General features: G+C 38.3%; 1 protein-coding gene across 12 annotated transcripts in view; it reads left to right on the top strand.

Annotated features, from left to right (window-relative positions):
- ABCB29 (ABC2 homolog 12) overlaps positions 1 to 26,797 on the top strand; it is a 242,590-nt gene that overhangs the window by 118,448 nt on the left and 97,345 nt on the right. For 2 of the 12 annotated variants that reach the window (XR_016364400.1, XR_016364402.1), the window contains exons 8-9: positions 20,865 to 21,052; positions 21,226 to 21,350. Coding sequence is in view for 6 of the 12 variants with exons in the window: in XM_089828669.1 (XP_089684795.1) it covers positions 20,865 to 21,052; positions 21,221 to 21,350; positions 21,520 to 21,591 (390 nt within the window). In the remaining 6 variants the exon portion in view is untranslated. Of the gene's footprint in view, positions 1 to 20,864; positions 21,053 to 21,220; positions 21,387 to 21,519; positions 21,873 to 26,797 lie in introns of those variants that run through there. The other 10 variants (XM_089828666.1, XM_089828667.1, XR_016364405.1 and 7 more) reach the window with 9 other exon arrangements.

The following is a 26,797-nucleotide window of genomic DNA, read 5'->3' as shown; positions in this document are numbered from 1 at the left end:
AGTATTTGAACGGGCCCGTGACGCTTGAGTCACCCCTTCGGAAAGGTATATGTACACGTCCGAGATGGACTTTGGAATCATGATGGATCATTGTAGTCATTGTAATCGGATTGTAATCTGCAAGTGCATACATGAATAAAGTACCTAATCTGAATTGAATCGTGTTATACATGTGTTGAACTTCTTACCCTATGCAGTAAACACTTAACTCCCGAACTGAGCTCACCTCAAGACAAAGCCCGTCCACATGTCTCTCAGAATCCTGGAGAGCCAACTGAGTACACACCAAGGAATTCCGAGTATCCTCCAGCTCATGAGAGAGCCCGTCAACCTCCTCCTCCTTCTTCAATGCATCTAAATAGATCCCTGCAAGATTAAGGATATGATCGCAATCTGAAAGTAGGTGTATGTAACTTACCTTCATTGCCTCTATGCCTTCCTTGATCTATTGTAAGTCGTCACAAGAAGAACCTGTTGTGACTCCTTTTTGTCTCTCTTGTAGTTGAATCATCCAAATGTGATTCTCAATCAATCCATGCATCCTGTCATGATGAGATAAAGCCGCGACAATATCCTTGTCCCATGTCTTCAGCTAGCTTGCCAAACCAAGTGAAGAGCTACTAGCCTCTATCTCATGTGAAGAAGCATCCAACTGTGCCTGATACTCATTTTCTACAAAGTCCTGAATGCTCACTTTCTAATCAACTGTACTATCCTCAAATATGACAGTATCCTCAACTGCTGTAACTTCGTCTAGCCCAACTGTACTGGAATCACTATCTGTGTTAATCACGCAATCCGATGTGCCTGTGATATCACCTTCTGATGCAACTGGCTCAACCTGCACAACATCTGTAACCCCTTCTACTTGTGAAGATGATGCAAATAAACCATTACTTGAAGATGTGCTAATGTCTCCCTGTATCGAATCCGCATGTCTGTTAAACTCCTCATACAAGTTTCTACTTGTCATAGGGAAGGTACGATCCTTAGGCCTATCAATTAGGCTCTTTAACCACGTACATGCCATAGGTGACAAATTCCTCTCCTTTGTCCAAACATACCATAAGTCTTTTGCCAAAAGTTTAGAAATTTCGTCCCCCTCCACAAACAAGATTGTGAACATGATGGAGTGCATCGATGCTAATATGTTGCTGGGATGAAACTCATCCATAATATTCCAAAATGTGTTAAACATCTTGCGAATGTCACCGATACAACCTATTGACAGCATAATGTTTTCAAATCTACACCTTGCAAATACTTCAAGTAATCTTGCCCTTTTTGTGAAATAAGGGTCCCAGATGTTGTCCAACTTTTCGAAGCTTTTTACCATGGCATGAAGTACCTCTCTCATAATTTGATCGTCATAAGAATCAAGGCCAGCTATTATCCTCATGATTTCACTAATGCAAGAGAGAGCTGTAAGTCTTATTACCTCATCATGATGTCTCAATAATCGGGGCTTAACCAACAAACCAAATGTTGGAGATAAAGCTGTTTGCATAGCATTGGGTCTTGACTGATCAAACTTGCCTAAATAAGTTTCCAACTCCTCCAAAGTTCTTAGAAGGTCCTTTGTTCGTTGAAATGGACAATCTAATTTCTTCTTTACATTGTGCATTCTTTCTTCCAAATCTGTGTCTCTTGTTAAAGCCATACTGATATTTGAATTCAATCTGAAATAATCCAGTCAGGCTGGTAGGAAATCGCTTTGATACAACTGTAATGAGCCTGCTCAAATCCAATCCCAAAATGCTGATAAAGGTTCAAGAAAACACTTTGCATACAAGGGTCATATGACTGATATAAAATTTCAGTTTGCTTTTATGGCTCTTTCCTTCACTTAGCATCAATAAGAATGCTTGCAAGTAGACTCTGAATTGACTAAACAATGACCTAACATAAATGTGCAACTAATTTTGGCAATATTCAATGCATATATATGACCTAAGCATGAGAAATGAACACCTACAACTAACTGGCATTTTTACAAACAGTTGGTATGCAAACTAACTAGCTGATAAATAATGATATTGAATTGCTCTATGACACCAGCAACTATTATCTCCTCAATTGCAATGAAATTTCTAATACAATGCTCATGAAATATGGCCAAGACTCTTGGCATTTACATGAATTACAAAAATGAAAATGTTGGTATAATGCACACCTGCAGTTGAAACTTGTAACACCTAAAATGCAATACTAACAAAGGAACCTAGTTGTAGATGGCTGTAATAGTTTTTTCTACTGCTGTCTTTCTGTTTTTCTTTTTTCTGTTCTGCTTTTTCACTTGCTTTTTTAAGATCCGCTTTTTTCGCTTTTCTTTTTTGAATTGGTTTTTCAGATCTTTTTCGGACTGCTTTTTCAGATCTGCTTTTTCGAGTTGCTTTTTCGGACCTGCTTTTTCAGACTGCTTTTTTGGACTGCTTTTTTAAAACTCAAACTCTCAGGTAGTCTGAGTATACAAATTAAGCTCAACTTGAAATGGTTGAATACCACTTCCAAAGTGCAACCCTTCAGAAGGTCTTTCACTTCCTCAGTTATGCAATCTCTTGAGAGGTATCATTCTCAAGGATTACGCTGAATATTTGCAGACCTGGATGGTGCCACAAATGCTCAAAGAGAATGGTAGTAGAATCATCAATTCCTGTCCGTCCAAATGAGAGGCCAAGCCTTTTATTTGTTTACTTTTCTAAGAAGTTACTAAGGACTTCTAGAAGCATCCTTTTCTGAGAAGTTACTAAGAACTTCTAGAAACATCCATTATAAAATCCCATTATAATGCACTTTTTATAAAATAAAAAGTGCAATCTCAACTTAAAATTATAACATGTAGGCCGCGTATAAAAAGTAATGATAAAATAATATCTCCAAGAGCATAATAAGCCATCCAATCCTCAAATAAACGCTAGAATGACTCTCTCATCACAACCACCAATCTACGAGAGTCTGTGATAGACTAATCCAGCACGCAAAATGATGTCAACCAAAATGGGGACATTACATCATTATAGACCTTGACTTTAGTGGTTTGTTGCTACTTGTGGATCCATGACCTTCATTTATTCAGAATAGTTGATAAATCTCTTCAATGAACGAATTCAACTGCCATTTATTGGAACTCAGTTTTGAACTAATCACTTTCAATTCGAATCTCTTAAACTTTCATCACCATATTTGGTACTTGTTGTGGCAGCACATGCTTTGTTCATAGATGGTGATATGATGGTGTGACTGCCATATTATAAATGTTGTTTGTATAACATCTCTTCCGTGTTTTTTAATTTTGTATCACATCTCAGGTTATGCCCATCGAGACTGCTCAGTATCACAAATTCCAACTTCATATCTTTATTGCCTTTGACTCTAATGTTCAAACAATTTAAGAGGTGACCAATCATTTCTTTTATTATTGGCATCCATAGTTAAACTATCGGGCTTTAAACTCTGCATGCTGCTTTGTATTTATGAGGTCTGAAATGCTATTATCAGGACTTGAACTTTATATCATGATTGCCAAACACATCTTCCTATTCTTGCACTATTTTTTGTTCTATATATATGTTTTCAAATATGTAAATTCTGGTGACCTTCAGCACTATGGACTCATGGATTCATGGTATAATATCTAATGAAATTTTCACACTTCTGCTATGAATATGAATAGATGAATTAAGTGTATGGCTATTCTTTTTAATGCCATAATGCCATCTGAATTTAGATATCTTTGCATCCCATCTCTTATGATCATTTGTGTTTAATGATGTCTTTAACTAGTTTTATATCCTTTGTAGTTTAATCCTCTTTTTGATATCCATCTAGTTAAGCATATGATAAACACAAAGAGTTCAATTTCTATCTTCAATTTGCCGTTGACATTGATGATCCTGATACTTGTAGTTTCATTCATGAACATTAAACACTTTGACATCAATAACAATATGTCCATCATAACATTCATCATCAAATTGCAACCCATAAATTTAGAGGGAAAAAGAATATTAGAAAATAGTTCCATCAATATCGAAGCAATAAAAGGTGCACCAACGACTATCAAAGTGCAAATCTCATTTAAAAAAAATAAAATTTAATAATATTAGATATTTCTATAGAAAATTTGATAAAAAAGAGTACGAGATCTACAATTGTCGATGTCATGAGAACACTATAAAAAAATAAATTGCAAAATTGATAAAAAAGAGTATAAGAAATCTGTAACAAGATATTGAAGTCGAAACATAAAGTATATTGAAGGATATGATAGAAGAATTTATATAAATGGTTTTTAGGAACTTTTTATGGAACCAGTCTTGAAAATGGAAATTAGTCCCAAAAATTCATACAACTAGACATGGGACTTAGAGCAATTGAATATTTAATAACAATTGTAATTGCTTGAGGACAAACAATTTTGGGAGGGTAGGACTGTAATATCCCATCTAAATGAAATCTAGTATTAAAATTATAGTAGATGTCACTATTTTAAAATTTAATAAATAGTTGATTAAGAATATTAAATGAAATGGCTAAGTGACCATTAGATAATTATCAATACTAAATATTATAATTACACATAAATTAAATAGCTAAAATCACCATGTATAGTTAAGAAACATTTATCAAAAAATAAGATTCAATATAAGAATAATAGATCAATGAATATGCAACCCTAAATAAATGAACTAATTGTGCAAGACATTAATGCTGTTTATTATATGAAATAACCTTCCATTAATCCCTAAATACACTAAAACAAAAAATTCGTAAATAAAATAACAAAAAAAATAAAGACTAATGGTTGGTTGCATTGTGTAACAAAGGATGTGACCGCTTGTAGGACCCACGTAATATAGGTATAGTTAGTATTAGGGTGAATAAGGCATCGAATAGGAGAACAAGAAAATTGAGAGGTGAAAATAGTAAAACCAACCGATCGGGAAAACAAGAAGGAAAAATACATTACCTTCAAATAAGAAGGGAGCAATAACAAAGATAGGATAAACCCTGCACATATAATTAAGAACAACCATTATAAATGATATGTTGACCCATTTAAGACTCTCATGTGGATATGGTGATCCACACAAACGACGAACCTAAGAAGTGTGAGTTCCATACATTTAATGTATTAATGTCAGCCATTGAAGGTAAGGAATTCACTATTATAAGATTTTAATGGAATAACTATTATCATAAATAATTATTAAAAGAGAAGTAATCTTAATATATCCATGCAAGAGAATCAATATTGGGAATAGAATACTTTCTTGTTGCAAATAATAGTTTTAGTCTTCCCATATCATTATCTCCGATATTATATTTAAGCTATCAATGTTTATTAATTATTAGGGAAGGTATGAATGTTTACTTTGTGAATAATTTATATGCAAAATTATATTTGTACATGTATAAATATGATGTACTAGAAAAATGCTAAACTTAATATGATTAATTTGTTAAGATCAAGAAAGTCCCTTTGGGAAGATAGTGATCTTAATACGGTTTATAAGGCTGGAATATTCCATAGAGGTTAACATATGCATATGTGACAAGTGCCCTAGATAGAGAATGTCTCTTCCAGGAAGGACCTTAAAGAGAGCACTTAATAGAAGATAGAGAAGTAATTGAGGACCTAAGGTGTAGTGTAATGGCACTGCCTATTCAAGTTATGTGTTTTTCAAATGCAACATCCTCTTAGATTTATATATAGAGAGAGTAGGCCTTGAGTAGACATGTCCCTTTATAGGACATGTCTATTCATTAATCAGATAATTTATACAATAACAAATTTAATTTATATGTATATATATATATAAATTTTTTTTTTTCCCATATAACAATAACCTTATATCTCAAATATAAAGCACGCATATTTTTATCTCATATATAATAGGTTTATCCCACTGAAGCTATCAAACATCAACATAAGGATCCTCAAGAGTGTTATTGATCCCTATATGGGGACGTCTTCACTGTTAAGGTTAGGATTGAGGGTAGAATAGTGAAGTATTAATTTATTATTGTAAAATTCAAACATTGGTTTCATAGGTATTCTTATGCTAATTAGTAGGGATATCACAGAAGCTTTGCAGAGGACCTACTCGGCAACATCACCATCATCATCATCATCATCATACCCCCAACAAATCACTGAGGCAGCCTGGGATGTGCACTTGCCTTGGATTGTATCCTTCCATACTAAGCTATTTCTTGCGTGTGAGGAGTATTTAGTCTCTCATCTTTCTCTCTCCTGCTTTCTTTTTCTTTTCTGCTTGTTCTTTTTGCAGACACCATTTGGCACTCCCATTGCTGGTTGCTGCTTGTGGTATGTTTTCAGTCCCTTAGACCCTTGTGGTTTCTTGTTGGACATTAATAAATTTATCTTCTCTTACCTTATATAGTTTACCTGTCCTGCTTCATATTGAGTTGTGGAATTCTAAATGTGAATTTTCATACATAATGAGCTGATGTGCTACTTTTGAAGGCTTAAAATATCATCTATAAAGGAGCATCATTTGATATAGAAAAAGAAGGTCATACCACTCATGTAGGATTATTCATCTATTTCTCTTTTGGTTACATATGGGGTTATTATTCCTAGGGGTGAATCTATCTTTACTACCTTGAGTATAGGCGCTTTTAGGTGACAAAAGTCATTTATATGACTTTTGCCTATTTATTTCACTTTTTGTCTCTATCTAGTGGCCCTGTTTAAAAGTTAGAAACAAATTATACTTGAGAAAAATTAGTTCGGTAGGTTGTATTCAACACTAATGCCAGGTCTTTCACATCATCAACAACTACTTTATCAGCCAAATCATCCAGATCCTTTTATTGAGCTTCCTCATTTCATTTGCATACATTATAGTCTGAAGCAGTGGGTATTATGTAGAGGAACTAGTTTTCAATGATAAGGATAATAAAAATTGTTAGTGTCAATAGATCATCATTGTTTCTGATCGTGTATTAGGAATTTAGGAAAGGGATTCATAAACATCATATGCATTCAGTTCACATCAGAATTTTCGTAGATGACTTTGGGATTCTTGAGAATCTTTGTTTCTTGTATCACCCATTTATTATGATCAATATCATCATTCAATGCCATAAGCATTTTTTCATTCCCTTAGATCATTCTTTGTCGTTCATTATGATCATGGTTTTGTATCAATCCACCACAATGTTACTAGAAATGTTATTGCATGTTTCTGCTGCTCTTGAAACACATCAAGACAAGATATTTTTTGGTTCAGTGTTCTATACAGTCCTTGTTCAGGACCTAGCAGTCAAGGAAGCAGAACATCGAGACTTCTTTCCTTTTTTTGTAAGCATTGGTGTCCTTTGTGTCTCAATGATTGAATCGATAGATATATACTGCAAAATAGCCGAGGTCCTTATTCAGTTAATTTCTCTTCCAATCTCTAATTCACTTCTGATTTATGGAGGTTTTGGCCCATTAGTTGATTTTCTCCATTTTAGTTTTTAGCTTCTATGATTTTATGTTTTAGACAACTGTCATATTGCTACATTGCTTTAACTCACATGGATCCAAGTTCTAGTTGACAACAGATATAAATTTCTAGTGTGGTATATCATCAATATATATGCAATCAGCAATAGGAGCCGTGTACTACATATACATCGAAAATACCATTCAGAGTAAACTAGATGTCATTGATTACCAGTAGACAATTTCTGGGAATGTTGTTGTCTTAATTATCATCATTGATTCATTAGTAATAATGTAATGTCCCAATTTTTGCTAGCATCAAGGTTTGAGGGTGTAATGTTCCCGTTATTAAATAAATCATTTATCAAACTATTGTAACGGGCCGATTGATTTTATGTATCTCAGACCCATTTTTATTTTTGTTTTTGTAGTTTGTGTCATCGTCGGCTATCTTTGTACACCCTCAGAAAGTTTTCCCCGACAGGTATTTAAGCATGACGCGTAGGTTGTCTTTAGGCATGCAATTTGGATTATTTCTTGTACTGCAAATTCTAGTTGGGATTCTTTGTTGTTCGCAAGTGAAAGATCCTCCCTTTTTGGCTCTTCCGATTTCGGTGGGATTCAACCCTCACCCTATTCCGTCACCTGTAGCACTTCGCTTGGATCTGGCAAATCGGAGCACTATTATCTTGCAAATTGATGAAGTCATGATTATCAAATTCTCGTGTTGAATGAATAAGGTGATTCATAAGCATTCTATGTTTTTTCCTTGCATTTTACTGTCCCATCTATTATCAGCAAGTTCTGTATTACATCCCGTGTGACATTCACCACCTTCCTGTGCGGTATCCATTGACCATACGACCCTCTTCAACCCTACTGTACGACCTCCTTGTACAGCTTCCCACACCCCTTGTATCCATCATACAACCACATAACTTCTACCATAAGGACACAGTCCACCATACGACTATCTTGTCTGCATCATATGACCACCCAATTTCCACTGTACGGCCACGTTGTTCCCACTGTACAGCTTGCAAGTGTCCATCGTATGATCACTTTATCTTGTACCTTATAGCCTCCAGCATCGTCCATACTCCCCTCCAATAACCAACATTACTGTACGACCCAGTTCTAGTGTATCCATACTTCATTGTTACACACACAACAAAAATTAGGAACCTTATACTTGTTTGTCGCATCCCACAGAGGTCAGGAACATTACAGTGGTATTAGAGCGCTTTGATCTTGCCAGCCTATGGACAGTGAATTAGAGTTTATAGCTGGAAGAGAAAGACACATTCCGTTGATCGAATGGCTGCCAAACTAGAACCGACTGCTGCCGAACTCGTGGCACTACCGAGGGAACTTGCCAGGAATCAGGCACAGATCACTGATACTCAACGACTCATGGAAGAAACTCTCAAGAGGTTGGTAGACAATAAAATATCTAGAGAACAAAATGGTCATAGCACAGACTCGGTGTCAGGTAAATCAAACCCTCATCCAGCACGCTCTCGACCTGCCATGCCAACTTTTCCTCTGCAGACGGAGGCACAGCACGGAAGGAAACAACCAACCTTCGGAGAGATGCAAGAACAATTGAGAGAAGACTAAAAGAATGCAAATCTTGAGGAAGATATATCCTACAAAGATTATGCAGATATGAGAATGAGATATTCGGGAGGCGGAAATAGAGGATATTTTAACGATGATCTCAAAAAAAAGTTGAGTAAAGTAAATCTGTCTCCATTTGACGGATCCGGTTCCATATTTGCGATGGGTAATGAAGGCCGATACTTCCAGCTGAATCCTATGCCAGAAGAAGCAATCAAATTTGCGGCACTGCACTTGGAGGGAGTTGCGCATGAATGGTGGCATCACATCACCATCACATTATGACATGATCCAATAAATACTTATGCAGAGTTCACGGAGAGATTGATAGAGCGATTTGATGGGAAAGATACGGAATTCAATTACAAAGATTTGGCACAACTGAGACAAATTGGATTGGTCAATCAGTTCATTGCGGAATTACAGAAACTCTCTGTTTTGGTCACAGACATTTTCGAAAGAAGACGGGTAGTGCTCTTCATGGACGGACTGACAAAACCTCTGAAAGGTTGGGTAAAAGGTTCAATCCTGCCACCTTGTTGAAGGCAATCAATAAAGCGCGGAGTATGGCATCGTCATCAGCATCATGCTCTTGAAGTTACTCACATTCCAAACCGCTGGCATTTCCGAGGGACAAACCTCTACCCAGGAAGTTGTTGTTGGATGAAGCTACCAGACAGGAACTCTGAAGGAAGAAATTGTGTCTCAATTGCAAAGGACCTTGGGAGCCTGGCCATACATGTCTCGGAAAGGGGAAGATCCACTACATTGAGGTCATGTTTGATGATGAGGATGAATAGGAAGAAATGCTGGTTGAAGATAACCAACCTTACAATGACACCAACATGGTTGGTTTAAACTGTACGGAGAGAATTTCAGCTTTAGTACGATGTGGAGGAAAAATTGCCTTAGCCGATAACTCAAGGTGCACAATTTTTCGTGTATGGGGAACCCTTCAAGGACAAAGGGTTATGGTGATGCTGGACAGTGGAGCCACTCTAAACATCAATAATTCATCTCTAGTGAAGCGAAGAGGTCTACCTACGGAGACGCACGCAGTCTTTCAAGTCAAGGTTGCCGGAGGGACTCTTCTGCCCTGCACGCACCTTGTTCCTCAGCTAAGTATCACAATGGCGAATCACACACGGTGACTGAGGATTTCTTCATAATAGACCTTGATGACATGGAGGTTATTCTAGGCACAATGGATGGAGAAACCTGATGAATACACTTAGAGTTTCAAACGGATGGACTTCACATTTGTTGTCGATGGAAGGTTGTCCTCCACGGAATGGCAAATGAAGGTCCGAAGGGTGTTTCTGTGCATCGGATGGAGGCAATTTTTCGGCGTGATGACGTTGCGTGGGTGGCACACTGTTTTATCTCGAGGGAACCTATAAGAGGACAACAGACACCTCCACAAGATGATGAACTCCAGGATATTTTAAGTAAACATGATAAAGTTTTCGTGGACATTCCTCCTGGCATACTGCCTCATCAAGGGTTTGAACATACTATTGAGTTGGAAGCAGTGGCCAAGCCGGTCATAACCACACCATACTGCCATCCCAAGAAATTCAAAGATGAGATCGAAAAGATGATTCAGGAATTGCTAGAGAAAGGATGGATCCATCCCAATTCTAGCCCTTTCGCGTCATCTGTGGTATTGGTCAAAAAGGACGGAACGATGCGCATGTGTGTGGACTACCGGGCGTTGAACAAAAAAAATAAAGAATAGATATCCCATTACGAGGATAGATGAGTTGCTAGATGAATTGCATAGTGCGGTCTATTTTTCAAAAATAAATCTCCGTTCCGGATACCATTAGATCTGCATAAGGGAGGAAGATGTAGAGAAGACAGCCTTCAGTTGTGACTACGAACATTATGAGTTCTGGTCATGCCATTCGGATTAAGAAATGCACCTGCTACATTCCAATCATGCATGAATCACATCTTCAACAAGCAATTGTGTAAATACTTATTGGTATTTTTTGATGATCTTATTTATAGTAGGACATGGGAGGAGCACCTGAAGCATCTAAATGAAGTCCTAAGGATCATAAAGGAGCAGTCTTTGTTCACCAAGCAATTCAAGTGCGAATTTGGTATGACAAAAATATTGTATTTGGAGCATGTTGTCAATAAATATCGAGTCCAAGTTCATCAGGAGAAGATTTAGGCTATCCTTGATTGGCCTCCCCCAAAATCACTCACGGATTTGCGAGGATTTTTTGGACTGTGCAATTGTTACTAGAGGTTCGTTAAAGGATTTTCTCAACTCAATGCACCCTTAACGGATCTAACAAAGAAGGGGACTTTCTAGTGGAGCGAAAAGGCACAACTCACCTTTGATAAGCTGAAAGAGGCCATGAGCACTTGTCCCGTACTTGCATTACTTTATGTCACTCGACCGTTCATTTTGGAGTGCGACGCGTCCGGAGAAGGCATTGGAGCGGTACTGATGCGAGATGGACACCCCATAGCTTAGTAGAGCAGGAAGCTTATGCCAACAGAATGTCTATATTCCATCTACGACAAAGAAATGTTGGTCATCGTACATGCACTAACCAAGTTCTGGCAATATCTGGTAGGTGCTAAGTTTGTCGTCCATATGGATCACAACAGTTTGAGATATTTTCTGGAGCAACGGGACTTGAACGACAGGCAACAAAAATGGGTAAGCAAGGTTCAAGCTTTTGATATTGACATTGAATATGTGAAAGGGAAGAACAATGTGGTTGCAGACGCCTTGTCTCAGAAACCCACCATCTACTCACTAGACTAGATTTTAGTTGACTAGAAAGCACATCTGTTAGTTGAATACTTGAAAAACACATTTGCCTGTGAGCTAATGGATGGCCACACCCAGGATGATCGGCACAGAGTGGTGGATGACATCATCTACTATAAAAATTGGATATATTTGGTGCCAAAATCCAAATTGAAGCAAAAAATCTTGAAGTACACGACTCACCCCTAGCCCCAGGAAAGATTGTGTACCACTAGCCAAGATCAAATTAGCACTCCGAAACCCACACAAAATTGCATGAAACACACTATTTCTGTCATTTTCTTTTGATCTGATACTTTTTCTGGCAACTGCTGATGTTTCCCCTTCCTTTTGGCCCCTGCGTTACTCATTCCGAATTGCTTCAATCTGTCGTCATTTTTTTTTTTTTTAAATAATTTTTTTTTGAAACCTCCAGTCACCCTCCTACTGTGTCTGTACTACAATCTTCTTCTCCCTCTCCAGTTCCTAACCGTATGGAATGGCTCCCTTCCTGTTGCTTTAAGATCTATCCGTGGGAGATTGAAAGCTTATTCCACAAGATTTAAACATCGACCGCTGAACTCAACATACCTCTGCGGAAGCATAGAGTGTAACCTTGCAAAAAAACAACCCAAGTGAAGCCGTCACCGATGTAGATAACAACAGGCATCCCGTCCGTGGGAGATAGAGGTAGCCATTGTGGTAGAATAAAACGCCACTGCGGAAGAGAAGATGCCATTGCGAACAATAGGAAATGGTGCACGCGGAAAGAAGAGGTCTAAGCCACGGGGAGAATAAGAGCATCTGTGGAAAAAAGACTATCCACGAAGACAAAACTCACACCGCCAATAGCCACCCATCCGCAGAAAAACAATGGGCGCCCGCGAGCAAGCAAGGCAGCCTACGGGAGATGGGAACAAACTCCACAGATGCACTAACACGCGAAAGAATAGAAGTCTGCGAGAAATGAGAAGCTTCCATGGGAACACCAATACACGCGGAAAGAAAAAGTAGTTCGCGGGAAACACAGTTGAGGAAGATAATAAAGTCCGTGGGGAGACACCAAACGTTGTGGGAAACAAATGAAATCCATGGGTCGGAACAATAGCAAAGTTTGGCAGTGAGAAAGTACTCCGCGGAAGGTGAAGGCTCACGCGCGGAAAATGGAAGTCAGTCTGCGGAAATATAATGTCCGCAGGCTAGAGACACCTGTGGGGAAGGGGGTCCACGGGACACCTACGTGAAAGTGCTTGCGGAGACACTTTTTTTAGAGCTAGTGGTACACAATCTTTCCATAGATCCAAACACAAAGCGGAAGAACAGGGAAAAGCTTCGCGAGAAGGAAAAAAGCTCCGCAGAAAGTTGAGAAGACTCCGCGGACAGAGGAGGAAAAACAACTCTGCGGAAGAAAGGACTCTGTGGATAGTCTGCCCGTGAGACTCAGTCCGCGGACATGCTATCCGCGGGACAGGGTCTGCAGGAAAATCCCTCTTTTTTTTCTTTTTTTTAAAAATTTTTTTAAAAAAATTTTTGGAAATACAAAAAATACCATTCTTCAATTTTCCCTCCAGACTTCGCCATACTGTGACGATGGAGGAGACTGTCGAGCTTGGTCATTCGATGACGACGATGAAATCTTCTTGGCATAGTACATCTTTAGCTTCGATCTGTTGACTAGCTGAGAGGGCACTTCTTGTCTATCCAAAGTCCACAATTTTATTGCTCCATTGTCGCCGACCTCCCGGATCTAGTATGGTCCTACCCATCTGACCTTAAACCTTTCCTGTTTGATTTCATTTCGACTGTTGTATTTGAGTACCAACTGCCCCAGCTGAAACCTGTTGAGTTTGTCATGCCACGCCTTATGTTTGTTCTATGTCACCTCCGTCGCCCACTGTGCCTGCGGTCGTCATGCATCTAGCTTATTTCCTTGCTGTTGGCACCCTTCAAGTAATTTTATGGTGCGATGCATTTTTTTCTTCCTGTGCGGTCTGTTCACCATGTACCAGACGGTGAATTTTTCTTTTCTTTGGGTTTGTATTGTATGTCTTTCCCTTTTTCAGCCGTAACCTCCTTTGCGTCATCTGCTTCTCTGTATTCCTTCGGACACTCATTTTCCTCTTTTTTCTCACCTTCGTCGACCCTTAGCATATTACAACTCCGAAAGAGTTCGTAGTCTTCTATTTGCCAGTGGTAAAGGCCATTCACCGAGTCTAGGTCGTCGTCATTCAATCCTCCTAGTGTCAATACTCCTTTGTCCGGTTCCATTCTCCTCTTTCCTTCGTCGTCACTTTTGCCTTCACCTTCTGAATCTGACGATGCTACCTCCTCACCTACCATTTGTGTGGGCAGGTCAATTATGAATCTTTTGCCTCCGCACTCCATTGATAGGGTATTTCGTTTCCAATCATGTTTTACTTTTGCTTGCACCAACCAAGTCCGTCCCAGAATAGCATCATATCCTTTTCTTTTCAATGGAATGACCACGAAGTCCAATAGAAATAGCTGTGTTCCAATAGTTACCGGTTGCGCCCTTAAGGTTCCCAACGGTTTGATCCCGTGCTGGTCTGCCGTGAGCAACTGGAATGTAGGTGGCCACAATGTCGGCTTGCCCAATTTCTTCGAGGTATCCTCTGGTAACATTCACGCCGGACCCTCCATTGACAATTGTGTCTGTCAGAACATGTCCCAAAATCCCCATCTCGACAACCGCTGGATGCCTTCCAGTTGTGAGTGCCAGCAGCATTGGGTCTATTGTCGTCACTTCCCTACTGTCCCTTCCTGTGTCCTCCGTTGCTTTCGAAAACGGTGTATGATTCAGAATGGCCATCTGTAACTGGGGCATTGTGAGGTCACTTATCTTGACTGGTACCTTCGTTTGTAAGATCTGCCGTACGATGTTTTGTTCTACGTAGTTCCTTGCCAAGGTGTCGGTGATGTCTTTTAACTGAGATGTCTTTGCGGACGATGCCTTCTCAATTTTCGTCCGCGCTTCCCCCAGTTTTCTCTTTTCTTCCGCTGGGTCCGAGTACACCTTCGCTTGCCTTCGTGTAATTGCCAGAACCTCCTCTTCATCCGTGCCGACAGTGATCAAATTTATTCCAGACTTTGGGCACTTAGCATCTTCATGGTCGCCGGGTCCGCACCATCTGCATAATAATTTTGGTGTGTTTGCCGTTGTACAATCCTGTGCAAAATGACCCCACAAATTACATGTTCGGCATTGAATGATCGGCCGTCCATTTGCATCATACTGGATTCGACTTCGGTTGCCATTATTATTGTTATTGTTCGCATTGTTGTTATTTTTCCCTCTGCTATTATTCCTGTACCCACTCGGAGTGGCATCATCAATGTTTGCATTTCCGTTCCCTCCTCACGTGGAAGTTGCCTGTGTAAGAAACATCTGCGGAGATCCTCTGCTTTTCATGTTAAAGAGGCATTCCTTTGTCGAATGGCCCACGATCTGACAAATGTCACAAAATTGATTTTTTGGAAAGGATCCTTTAGTATGACCATCAGTTTTACACTTTGTGCACCACAGCTGACTGCTCTTTGTCTCCTTCTGCATATTTTTAAACTCCATCATGCGGATCATGTCCTTCTGTAGGGCGCGAACCTTCTTGCTACTGCCTTCATCGTCGCCGCTATCTTCTCTGGAAGGCTCGTCGTCATCAGAATCAAAGGAGCTAGTCTTCTTCTTCTTCTTCGTCTTCTGCTCGCCTTCCAAGTTCAATGCTCTGTTATAAGCTTCTGTGTATGACAACGGCGGCACGATTTTCATTTTCTTCCGCAACTTTTGGCGTAGGCCTTCCACGAACCATCTTTTCTGAAGTCTGTTCGCTAGCTTATTTTCCATTTTATTTATCAAATCTTCTAATTTTCTGGCGTAGATGCGGACAGTTTCATTCTTTCCCTGCTTACTCGCCCACAATTTCATTATCATCGCGCAACAGTTGAAATTTGGCCAGAAACTCCTTTTTAATATTATTCCAACTGTCTAGCTTCTGCGGATCTGTACTAGTAAACCAGTCAATTGCCACACCTTGTAGGGTTGCCAAAAATTGTCTCATCCAGTCATCTTCATTAGTTATGCCATTTGCCCTCTAGATCGTTTCACATGTTTTGTAGTGTTCGAATGGGATCGGCCGTACCATCGCCATTGAACTTCGGCAGTTTCTCTTTTGGTCCCGCCATCACGATTGGTTTTTGTAAATAGGCGTTGCTCGGTCTTGCAACATTGGTGCTCTTCACTCCCACACCATCGGTCTGCATTCCCACACCGGTGGACTGGTCTCCCACACCGGTGGACTGGTCTCCCACACCGGCGGACTGGTCTCTCACACCGACAGACTGCACTCCCACACCGGCGGATTGCACTCCCACATTGGCGGACTATTTTCTCCACCGTCAGACTCAACAGCTACGAACCTTGGTGAAGAAGGGTGTTTCTAGAAGTTGTCCCCTGCAGAAGTATATCCCGGACGAAGAGTTCACTGCATGCTCTTGCTCCGTCGGCACTCCGAGCCGTGCGAGTCAATGCTCTTCCGTCTGGATTCTCTTCTCTCGGCGAACACAAATTCAAAAACTCCTCCTGTGCTTCTTCCACCAATTCCACCCACTGTCGAGTTTCCTCCAACAAGTCTTCCGTGCTCCGATTTCCATCGGCAATCTTCTAGAATCTCCTTCGGTGTTCGGCTTGCTGTGCCAGAATTAAATTTTCTTGCGCAGTACGGATTCCATCTTTTCCCTTGACCTTATTTCGATCCTTGTTAGGCTGATTTGGCATTAATCTTCATTCCTCCCACCTTCCAGGTTCATAGGGAAACGACGCCAAATGTTTACCACATAGGTTAATTAAGAAATGCACACAGATGATGAACACAAATAGCAGAACTCTTTTGATTATTCGCATATGCCAGAATATTACATTATGCTTGATAAGACGAATGATGGTTTACAATGATCCCAGTTGGGATATAAATACTATTCGCCGAACCTTCCCAAAGGAGTCCGTCGGCCACAAACATTATGTCCGCCACAAACTGTTTACAACATCGGCTACATAATACAAAAACATCGACGACAATCAAGTCGGCTGACATAGTTTTTATCGACAATATTAACCCATCGGCTACACAATATTTACCGACGACATCATGTCCATCGGAATGACACCATTCAAAGCTCTGTATGGGTACGAACCCCTCTCCATCGACACAGTTTTGGGTGAGAGCCGCGCACCAGGGGCGAGGGACTGGCTTCAGGAGGGACAAGACATACTAAGATGCTTGAAGGAAAACCTATAGCGGGCACAAAATCAATAGAAGATGTATGCTGACAGACACAAACTAGAGAGAAGTTTTGAAGTAAGGGATTTGGTCTATATCTGGCTCCAGCCATATCAACAATCTTCATTGAAGGAAAAAGGATAGGAAAAATTTAAGGCACAATTTTATGGCCCCTATCGTGTAGTTCGTTGCATTGGTGAAGTCGCGTACGAACTGGAACTTCTGGAGGGAAGCCATATTCATAATGTTTTCCATGTCTCATGCTTGAAGAAGGCTGTAGGGCAGAATGTCACAGTAGCCACAGACTTTCCACCGCTCAATGATGAAGGAAAGCTCATATTGGAACTAGCCGAGATCATCGAAGTACGTGAGAAAACTCTGCAAAACTACACAGTGAAGGAATATCTGGTGCGTTGGAAACACTTGCCATTGGATGATGCGGCGTGGGAAGGCAAGCACATTCTCCAACACTCGACATTAGATTTTCTTGAGGACAAGCAAAATTTGGGACAGGACTGTAATGTTCCCATTATTAAATAAGTTATTTATCAAACTATTGTAACGAGCCGATTGATTTTATATATCTCGAACCCATTCTTATTTTTGTTTTCGTAGTTTGTGTCGCTGTCGGCTATCTTTGTACACACTCAGAAAGTTTTTCCTGACAAGTATTTAAGCACGGCATGTAGGTTGCCTTTAGGCATGCAATTTGGATTATTTCTTGTACTGCGAATTCCAGTTGAGATTCTTTGTTGTTTGCCATTTCAGAAGTGAAAGATCATCCCTATTTGGCTCTTTCGGTTTCGATGGGATTCAACCCTCACCCTATTTTGTCGCCTGTAGCACTTCGCTCGAATCTGGCAAATTGGAGCACTATTATCTTGCGAATTGATGGTCATGATTATCAAATTCTCTTGTGTTGAATGAATAAGGTATTTCATAAGCATTCTGTGTTTTTTCCTTGCATTTTACTATCCCATCTATTATCTGCAAGTTCTGTATTACATCTCGTGTGACAATTCACCCCCCTCTTGTGCGGTATCCATTGACTGTATGACCCTCTTCAACCCAACCATACGACCTCCTTGTATAGCTTCCCACACCCCTTGTATCCATCGTACAACCATATAACTTCTACTGTATAGAGATTTAGTCCACCGTATGGCTATCTTGTCTGCACCGTACGACCACCCAATTTCCATCGTACGGCCACCTTGTTGCCACTATATGACTTGCAAGTGTCCACCGTACGACCACATTATCTTCCACCGTACAACCTCCAGCATCATCCGTACTCCCCTCCAATAACCAATATTACCATACAGCCCAGTGCTTGTGTATCCATACTTCATTGTTACACACACAACAAAAATCAGGAACCTTATACTTGTTTGTCGCATCCCACAGAGGTTAGGAATATTACAGAGGGATTAGCCTATAATTGTGATCCCCTTAGGCTTATTATTGTGGATAGAAGGTCTTCTAAGGCAGTGGCTTGGCTTGGGAGGGTCTTGTCTTCTCCAGAATTCAGTAAGTTATAGGTTGGTCTTCGTTTGACTTAGATTGGACTTTGGTTGGGCTTAGTTTTGTGTACTTACTATTTGTGGTAAAATGGGTGTTGATTGAGATGAACCCTTACTATTTTTGAAAAGTACATTGGGTCATATGGAGCAATAATAGGTGTGATTCCTATTTCAGACAACATATTTAAATGATGAGTATTTTGAGAGTTATTATTTTTTAGTGGCCAAATTATTATTAGATCATTAAATGACTTATTATATAGTTATAATTTAACTTCATAATTTTACTTAAGTTGAGGGTTGAATCATCACTAGATGGGCCATTTGTTTGATTAGTTATATGCCAAGTATTAAATACAAAAGGGCAAGGAATTGTTATTCATAAAAAAATTCTAATGGAAGCTTCTAATTAATGTTGTGTTGGTGAAGTTTTTTGAGTGGAGTTTCATTTGGGAAGGAAGTGGTTTTTGGAGATTATAAATATGGGCTCATTGTGAAAGGAAATGCATTCGATTGAGTATTATTTTCTTTTGTTGTCTTTGTGAGATTTCTAAGTTTGTTGATTTCTTTGCCCTTGCTGAAGTTTAAGGGTTTGGATTGTTTGAGAAATAATTTTGGAACTGGCTGAAGTTTAATTGCAAATACTGCTGAGGTATAGTATTTGGTGAAGTTTCCTACTGTGACTGAGGAATTAAATCCTGCAAGAGAATTCAATCAATGTGGAAAGAAATGAGAATGGTTTCCTATCTCATTTAATAAATGCAATCTGCAATCTGGGTTTGGTGTTGAAATCATGGCTGGGAAGCTGAGAAGTCAACCTACATTTTGTATTGCAAGCCTGTGTTTTAGAGTGTATTGGCTCTTCTTGGCTGGGCAAACATATCCCTCAATCTGGAGTCATCATAGAGACATCCGTGTCCACTTTACGGCTGCCTGCATTCAATCTGGAGGCTTGCCATCAAGCCAGTATTGGCTGCGAACAATATCTGGGCAAATATTGGTGGTGTTAGGACCTGTGCTACTATTATAAGGCCTACATTTATCATTTTAAGGATAATCTGGAGATACAGAAGAGGCCTGCGATCATAAACAGGTGTGAACATGATAGCACGATGAGGTGTATATGCTGAAGCTTAATCTGCACAACTGGTCCGCTACAACTTTTCTAAAATGCTATTCCTTACCAAGTTCATTTCTTGTAATTGTTGATATCTTTGCAGCCTTATGCTAACTAATAAAATTTCAGTATTACTTCTGTTGAACGGACATCACTCTAAATCTTGAAATCCCATGTTAGTATCTCTTCTAGATGCATCTATATCAGTAGAAAACAACAACCTCAAATGGTATTAAATACAAGAAATAAATAACCGTACAAATTCAAGGGCAGATTTTTATATCTGTATTCTTATTTTAGCAAAACGTATAAGGTCAAAGATAACCAGAATTTCTGGACAGTAGTTGCATCTATGGATATTATGTTCAAAAATTCGAACATCATATTTTCAGTGGTGACTGGATTGCTTACCAAGTGTTTGGTAAAATGCCGAAAAATTTATTTGATAAAAGAAATTGTTAGAAGTGGAATTGTTCAAGTCATGGCCAGCTAGGGGTTTTTACAAATAAACAAGATCTGTAGTAAACATCAACAATGCAATCTGTGTAAAGATTATTTGTTCAATTATCAAACAAGATGTTGACTAAAGACAACCATCCTCATACCTGTGTACTTAGCTTTGCACTTAATCAGTTACTGGAGACTGAAACATATTATTTATCAATTTGTAGCATGCCTTACTAATGTCTAATTATCTTAAAGATTCACGTGGTTATTTATTGACTCTGAAATTCTATGAAGACAAGAGACATGTAGGACTATTTTCTTCATGATGATTGACACACAGGCATCAAACATCCTTTTTAGTAGTTTTCAATTACAATTTCTTCTTGGCCCTGGATTTTAAGTGTAGGTACTGAGGAAAACAGGAAACCATGGTTTTGTAGCTGCCTGTCTTTAATATTTCTTCATTTGACAATATAGCTCTCTTTTTTCTTCATTTGATTCATAGCCATATCTTTTTATATTGTATTTTTATCAACCTTATAAAAAAATCATTTCAATTTCATCCATTTTGATTTATCTCTAGTATTTTTTGGTTTCTTTGTGAAATATTTGTTCTAATGGCTAATGTGGTTTTCAGGTTCTTTTTGGTGGAAGCATTGCCGAGAATATTGGTTATGGAAACATGCCTAACACAATTGACATGAAGAAGGTTGAACAAGCTGCAAAATTAGCAAATGCTGATGGATTTATTAGAAACCTTCCGAAAGGGTATGAGACAGATGTTGGTCAACGTGGCTCTTGTTTGAGTGGAGGTCAGCGCCAAAGGTGTTTACAATGTTTCAATTTAGGATCAATGATTTTTTCAAATTTTGGCTGTTTAATATCCATGATTACTAATGATTGAATGGATTGATTCTTTTTAGTTTTATCAATTGGAAGGACAATTTGATTTAGAATTTAACTGGAACTAATTGTTCTAAATGACTGAGGCAGAGTAGCTATTGCAAGGGCTGTATACCAGGATTCATCCATATTGATATTGGATGAGGCAACTTCTGCTTTAGATAACAGATCAGAATTATTGGTGAGGGAAGCTTTGGAGCACCTCACAGCCAATCGCACTGTGAGTTGATGATGCTCTTGGACTTATTACTCCTTGGTTTGTTTTTGACATCAATCTGTTGATTGAATTTGATTTGGCATGTCACTTTGATCCTTGAGTTAATTTTTCCTTCTAAGATTGCTGATTAATGACTTTCCTATGCCATTTCCATCACTATCTTGCATTTCAGGAGTTGATACATCATGGGGGGCTGTGTTACCACACTATTGTTGAATATGTTGTCATTGATGTCTATTGTTGATGATCAAACTTGTATACATTTCAGGGAATTACTCATAGTAATAGAGCACTGGAATGAGCTGCGTGCTTGTCTTCTTTGTAGGTGGCTATTATGCTGTAATAATAATTTTTACTTAAGGGATAGAATAATAAAATTGTTTTTTCCAAAAAGGTGTCAGTTAGAGACAGTTAGCAAACAACCAATTATAAGGTCTATTTGCATCCACAATGGAAATAAGAAAACTATCATGATGTTTTGGTGTGGGATATTATTATGCAATAAAAAGTTAAATCATTTTTCCATTTCTCACATCTCATGTTCTGCATTCTTTCTAGTATGTTTGCGATACTATTGGTGATTCATGTCTGGTGTTATTTTTAAAAGATTATAATTACATTGAGCTGGTTGGCACCCTTCGAATTAGCCATCTAACATTTTGGTGCTATTGCCTAAGTTCAAACCTAAAGGTCTAATAGAGGGATGATACGCATATGCTTAATGGCAGTATAATAGGTTGTACCTTTGATCAATAGGTATTTGTAACTAATAGTAATGTGGAGGATAATACAAAAGTGTCTTGAGAAGACCAGTTGATATTGGACTTGGTTCACATGTGGGACACAATGGTAGATGAGTAGGTGCAACAAGAGGTAGAATAGAGAGCTCTCTTCATTGGCACGATATGTGCCAAACTCATGGTATGTATTGAACTCACGGTGAATGCATCAGTGTATAATCTTGATGTAGTGCAAGGCCTATTGTATCCCCAAAGGAGATGACCTAGCCCATAGCAAATGACCACACATTGGAAATATAATAAGTACATAGAGATCTGATAGAAAATCTAACTCTTTATTCATCAAGTAACTGATTACATGCAATGTGCTAGGCTGTAAGGCCTTCCCAGATATGACCCAATACAAAGAAATTATAGTAACAGTTCTGCAAGATCTCACAAGATCCAAATAACGCCTAGCTAGCCCAGACTTGCAACAACACAACAATCTGGTAGAAACTCCAAGAAAGATCTAAACTCGAGCTCGCAAGCCACCAAGCAATCTTCTAGTTTCCTAAGCCCACACTTACCTGCTAGCTTTGCTAAACTTCTCTCCTCACAGTAACTCTTTCTCATCTCCATCACGAATGAATGACTCTAGAAATCACAAGGCCCTTTACTTATACTAATTCAAGCCACAGGTTGACCTAGTAAGTTACATTAAATAAACATTCACATTACATAAACTGCTCAAGACACAAATCAGCTTGACAGATTCAATAACACTTAGAACAAGCCCCAAGTTTACAATCATAACTAACTCATAAGGTAAAATATTTAAATAACATTAAGTGGCCTTAAACATAGGACCACATGCCATCCAATGATCCACATCTAAGAGTGCCCAAGCCAAATTGCACGGACTAAAGCTCGCAGAAACAATTTCCAAAGCTTGTTTAGGAAATAGGAACATGTTACAAAAACCACCAGTAGGGCTCTATTTCCAACACGATCACTCCAATCATTATGTGCACATATGTCATGTCCCCATTTTGGAGGCAATTTGATTTAATTAATTTAATTAATTAGGTTGTCCAAAATAATGAATATTTTATGAGGATGACTAATTAATTATTTTAATTAAATAAATAAGTGGTATTAAGTTAATTATTTATAAAGTTATCAAATAAATAAATATTAAAAGGTAACTTTATATTTAATTAATTTAATAAAGTGACTTGAATTATAAAATATTTTATAAAGTCACTTTATAAAAAAAATCAAGAGTTCCCCTTTCGAGTACATACATGGACTTTGTAAAAGGAAAGAAAAAAAGTAATATTAAAACTCATGTATTATCCCACATTGGCAAGACGGAAGCGTGGAGCAAGTGAGGAAGGGATTAAAAGAAAGAGGATAGCTCTCATTTATTCATGCTTGGAAATATCAAAGAAATTGGGAAATTTTCTAGAGATTATGTCTCAATAGTTTGAAGGACGAAATCCCTTCAAGCTGAAAATCTTGACGCCATTGAAAGATATGGTCTTGAGATTCAACATAGTAGCAATTCGAAAAAGTAGATACAAAAAAGCAGTCCGGAAAAGCGGAACTGAGAAAGCTGGCTGAAAAAGGGGGTACGAAAAAGCAGCCCGAAAAAAGCGGAACCGAAAAAGCAGGCGGAAAAAGCAATCCGTAAACGCAGTTCAAAAAGCGGATCTGAAAAAGCAGTAAAAAAAGCAAATCGAAAAAAGCAAAGTAGAAGGGGTAGCATTGTAGAAAATTATTACAGCCATCTACAATCAGGTTCTTCACTTATCATTTGGCATATTTTCTGAGAAATGTAGGTTTTCAGTTGAGTACAAAATATAGCTTCAGCACTTCACTATTTTCATATTGTACTTGTCTTTGTTTGCCATTTGGCATTATTGGTATCAAAGGAAGGCTAGGATTTTGCAATTGAAAGAGCATTGTAATTTTTAGACCATCTATATTGCAAACCTAGAGTTTGATGATCAACTTATTAGTTTGCATGCCAATTGTTTGACAAAATGTCAATTGGCTGTAAGTTCTCTTTTTGGCATAAACAATGTCATAATTTTGCATACTAAGTGTTTATATTAATGCCACTTGGTTGTAAGTGCATTAATGCCATCTTAGGTTGCATCCAAAGTATTTGTCATAATCACTAGTTGCTGTAGCTGCATATTGTAAGTAGTTTAAGTCACATATTTGTATTGAATATTGCCAAAATTAGTTGCACATTCATGTTAGGTCATTGTTTAGACAATCTGGAGTCTTTTGTAAGCATTCTCTTTGATGCAAATCGAAACAAGAGTTATTGCAGCAATCTGAAAAGTTATATCAGTCATATGACCTCTTGTATGCAAAGTGTTTGACAAAATTCTTTGAGCTTTCATTAGCATTTTTGAGAGCAGATTTCAGGAGGGTTATTAAGTGGTATCAGAGCTTGCTTGCAAAGTGTTTGACGGAATGTCAAACCACTGAAGTATAAAGATTTTGGTGTTTGAAGAAGTTATAACCTATTGGGGTTATTACAACATAGGACAAGGTCCACCAATATGCCTTGAACATAACCCTAACTGCGCAGAACATAAGGTCCACAAATCCAAGCTTGATGCTCCTGCATCAAATCTTCTAGGTAGCCTCTCAAGATTGTTGGCTCGTATGTCATAGATCTCGTACCTCTTGCTAAATAAGGATACAGGGTGCGTTAGCACACAATTTTTCAAATTGTTTTGCCTTCCATTTTTATGCAATCTTATAGACTATTTTGACTTGCATATGATATTTTTTTGTATTTTCCTAGTTGAATTGATGTCATTTGTCTTTATTATAAGAATAGTTGTGGTTTTGTGTAATGTTCTTGTCATAAAATAAACAATAAATTAGAACTTTTTTATGGGTCGATTGATTTAGTATATCTCATACCCATTTTAATTTTAATTATTTCTATAGGAGTTTGTTGTGTCCTCTATCAACACATAGTTTCTCCCTCAATGGGGTATATATATCCGTAAGGTTGAGTTGTTTTGGTATACAATTACGTATAATTTTATTGTATTGCGAATTGTTGGAAATATAAGAGTAATTAAGAGGGGAGGGGTGAAACAGTTACCACAAAAATAAATCCCAAATCCCTTAGATGTCAATACAAATCAAAGCCAAACTCTGCTGAACTGAAAATACTACTGTAACTTGGTTAGCACTAAGTCACTTGGCAAACACTAAGAATTACTGTAGCTCAATAAGCATTGAAATATTACTTCTTTAGATGTTTAATGCGATTAAGTACAATTAACTTAGTTGCAGAATAGAAAACAAATAACATGAACACATATGACACCAAGATTTAATATGGAAACCCAATTTGGGAAAAACCACCAATTGCAACTAATTATTTTCACTCTTCTGAAGTGAGCCCTATTAGGAGCCAATCCTCTTAAAGGTTACGAAACACAACGTTAGGTGTGACTTTGTTAGGAGTGGCCTTGTTAGAGGTCTTTAGACACTTCAATCTAGAAATGCCACCTTGTTATAGGATTTGGCAAATAGCTGTTGAGTTAACTCTGTTAAGAGATTTGGTACACAACTACAATTATTAGAAAGTAACAATGATATGACCTAATTGTTGATGCAACTGTATTGCTGATTTCAAATCTCTGTTCTGGCTTGAATACTTGATCCTCTTTGATTAGATAAAACTTTGCAGCTCGATCAACTCAGGGTACTCTGCTATCCTTCTAATTCGCATCCTTGGTTTATCTTTTTAATCCCATGCTTCTCTTTTTCAATCCCTCAACTTGACCTTATATCTTTTGCATAGTCAAGTTGGCTTGAATACACTTACAAATATTCAATATTCATCCCTTAAGTTGGCTAGACTTAACAAATAAACTCATCAAACTAAATATGTTGATTCAAGAAAATCCTTCATTAGCCGACCCGGCTCGGTCAATACTAACTCAAAAAATACTTTCTTTATTAATCACGTGAACTTAGTTAACACTACATCCTGAACTGAATTCCGTTGGTAACCGAGTAAGCTCGGTTAACACTGCTTCTATGCCATCTTTTGTTTAGTGCCCGAGTGAACTCGGCAGACACTATCTTCCAACAAACTTCCTTTGGTGCCTGAGTGAAGCTTGATGCACACTGTCTTTGAACTTGGTTTACTTTGGAATGCTCGACAAACATTGGAAACTGTCTTCATCGCTTGAGTGAGCTCTGTAGACATTGATTGGTAAAGACTTGACATTTTGTGTAACATCAAAGACAATATACAAATGAACAATTCTTTTCAACAATCTCCCTCTTTGGCATTGATGGCAACACATGTCATAATACAATGAAATTTTAAAGCAAAATAAAAGTAAGAATAATATCCCTAGTTTCATTCTTATTCTCATCAATGAAAACTCCTACTATTAATGTGAAATCCCCCAGACATCAATCTTTGATCGCTGTGACTGTAATATCAAACTCTCCCTTTTTGATATCAAGTCAAGTTCATTCTCCCTCTTTGACATCTCTGACATATAAAAATACCTTTGGTATATGACAATAGAATTTCTCTGATGTATGACATAACTCTCCCTCTTTGACATCTCATGCCAAAGATAGCATTCAGGGAACTTCCATGTACTTGATGTATTGATTCATGTGCAATTTGCCCTTTACAATACTAAATCAACTTGACTGATCAACATGCTT

The sequence above is a fragment of the Cupressus sempervirens genome, chromosome 5 (assembly GCF_028749045.1).
Source record: "Cupressus sempervirens isolate cs-2001-9-10 chromosome 5, ASM2874904v1, whole genome shotgun sequence".
Taxonomy (NCBI): Eukaryota; Viridiplantae; Streptophyta; class Pinopsida; order Cupressales; family Cupressaceae; genus Cupressus; species Cupressus sempervirens.
Note: the sequence above shows the minus strand (reverse complement) of the source record. Positions and strands in the feature narration are given on the sequence as shown.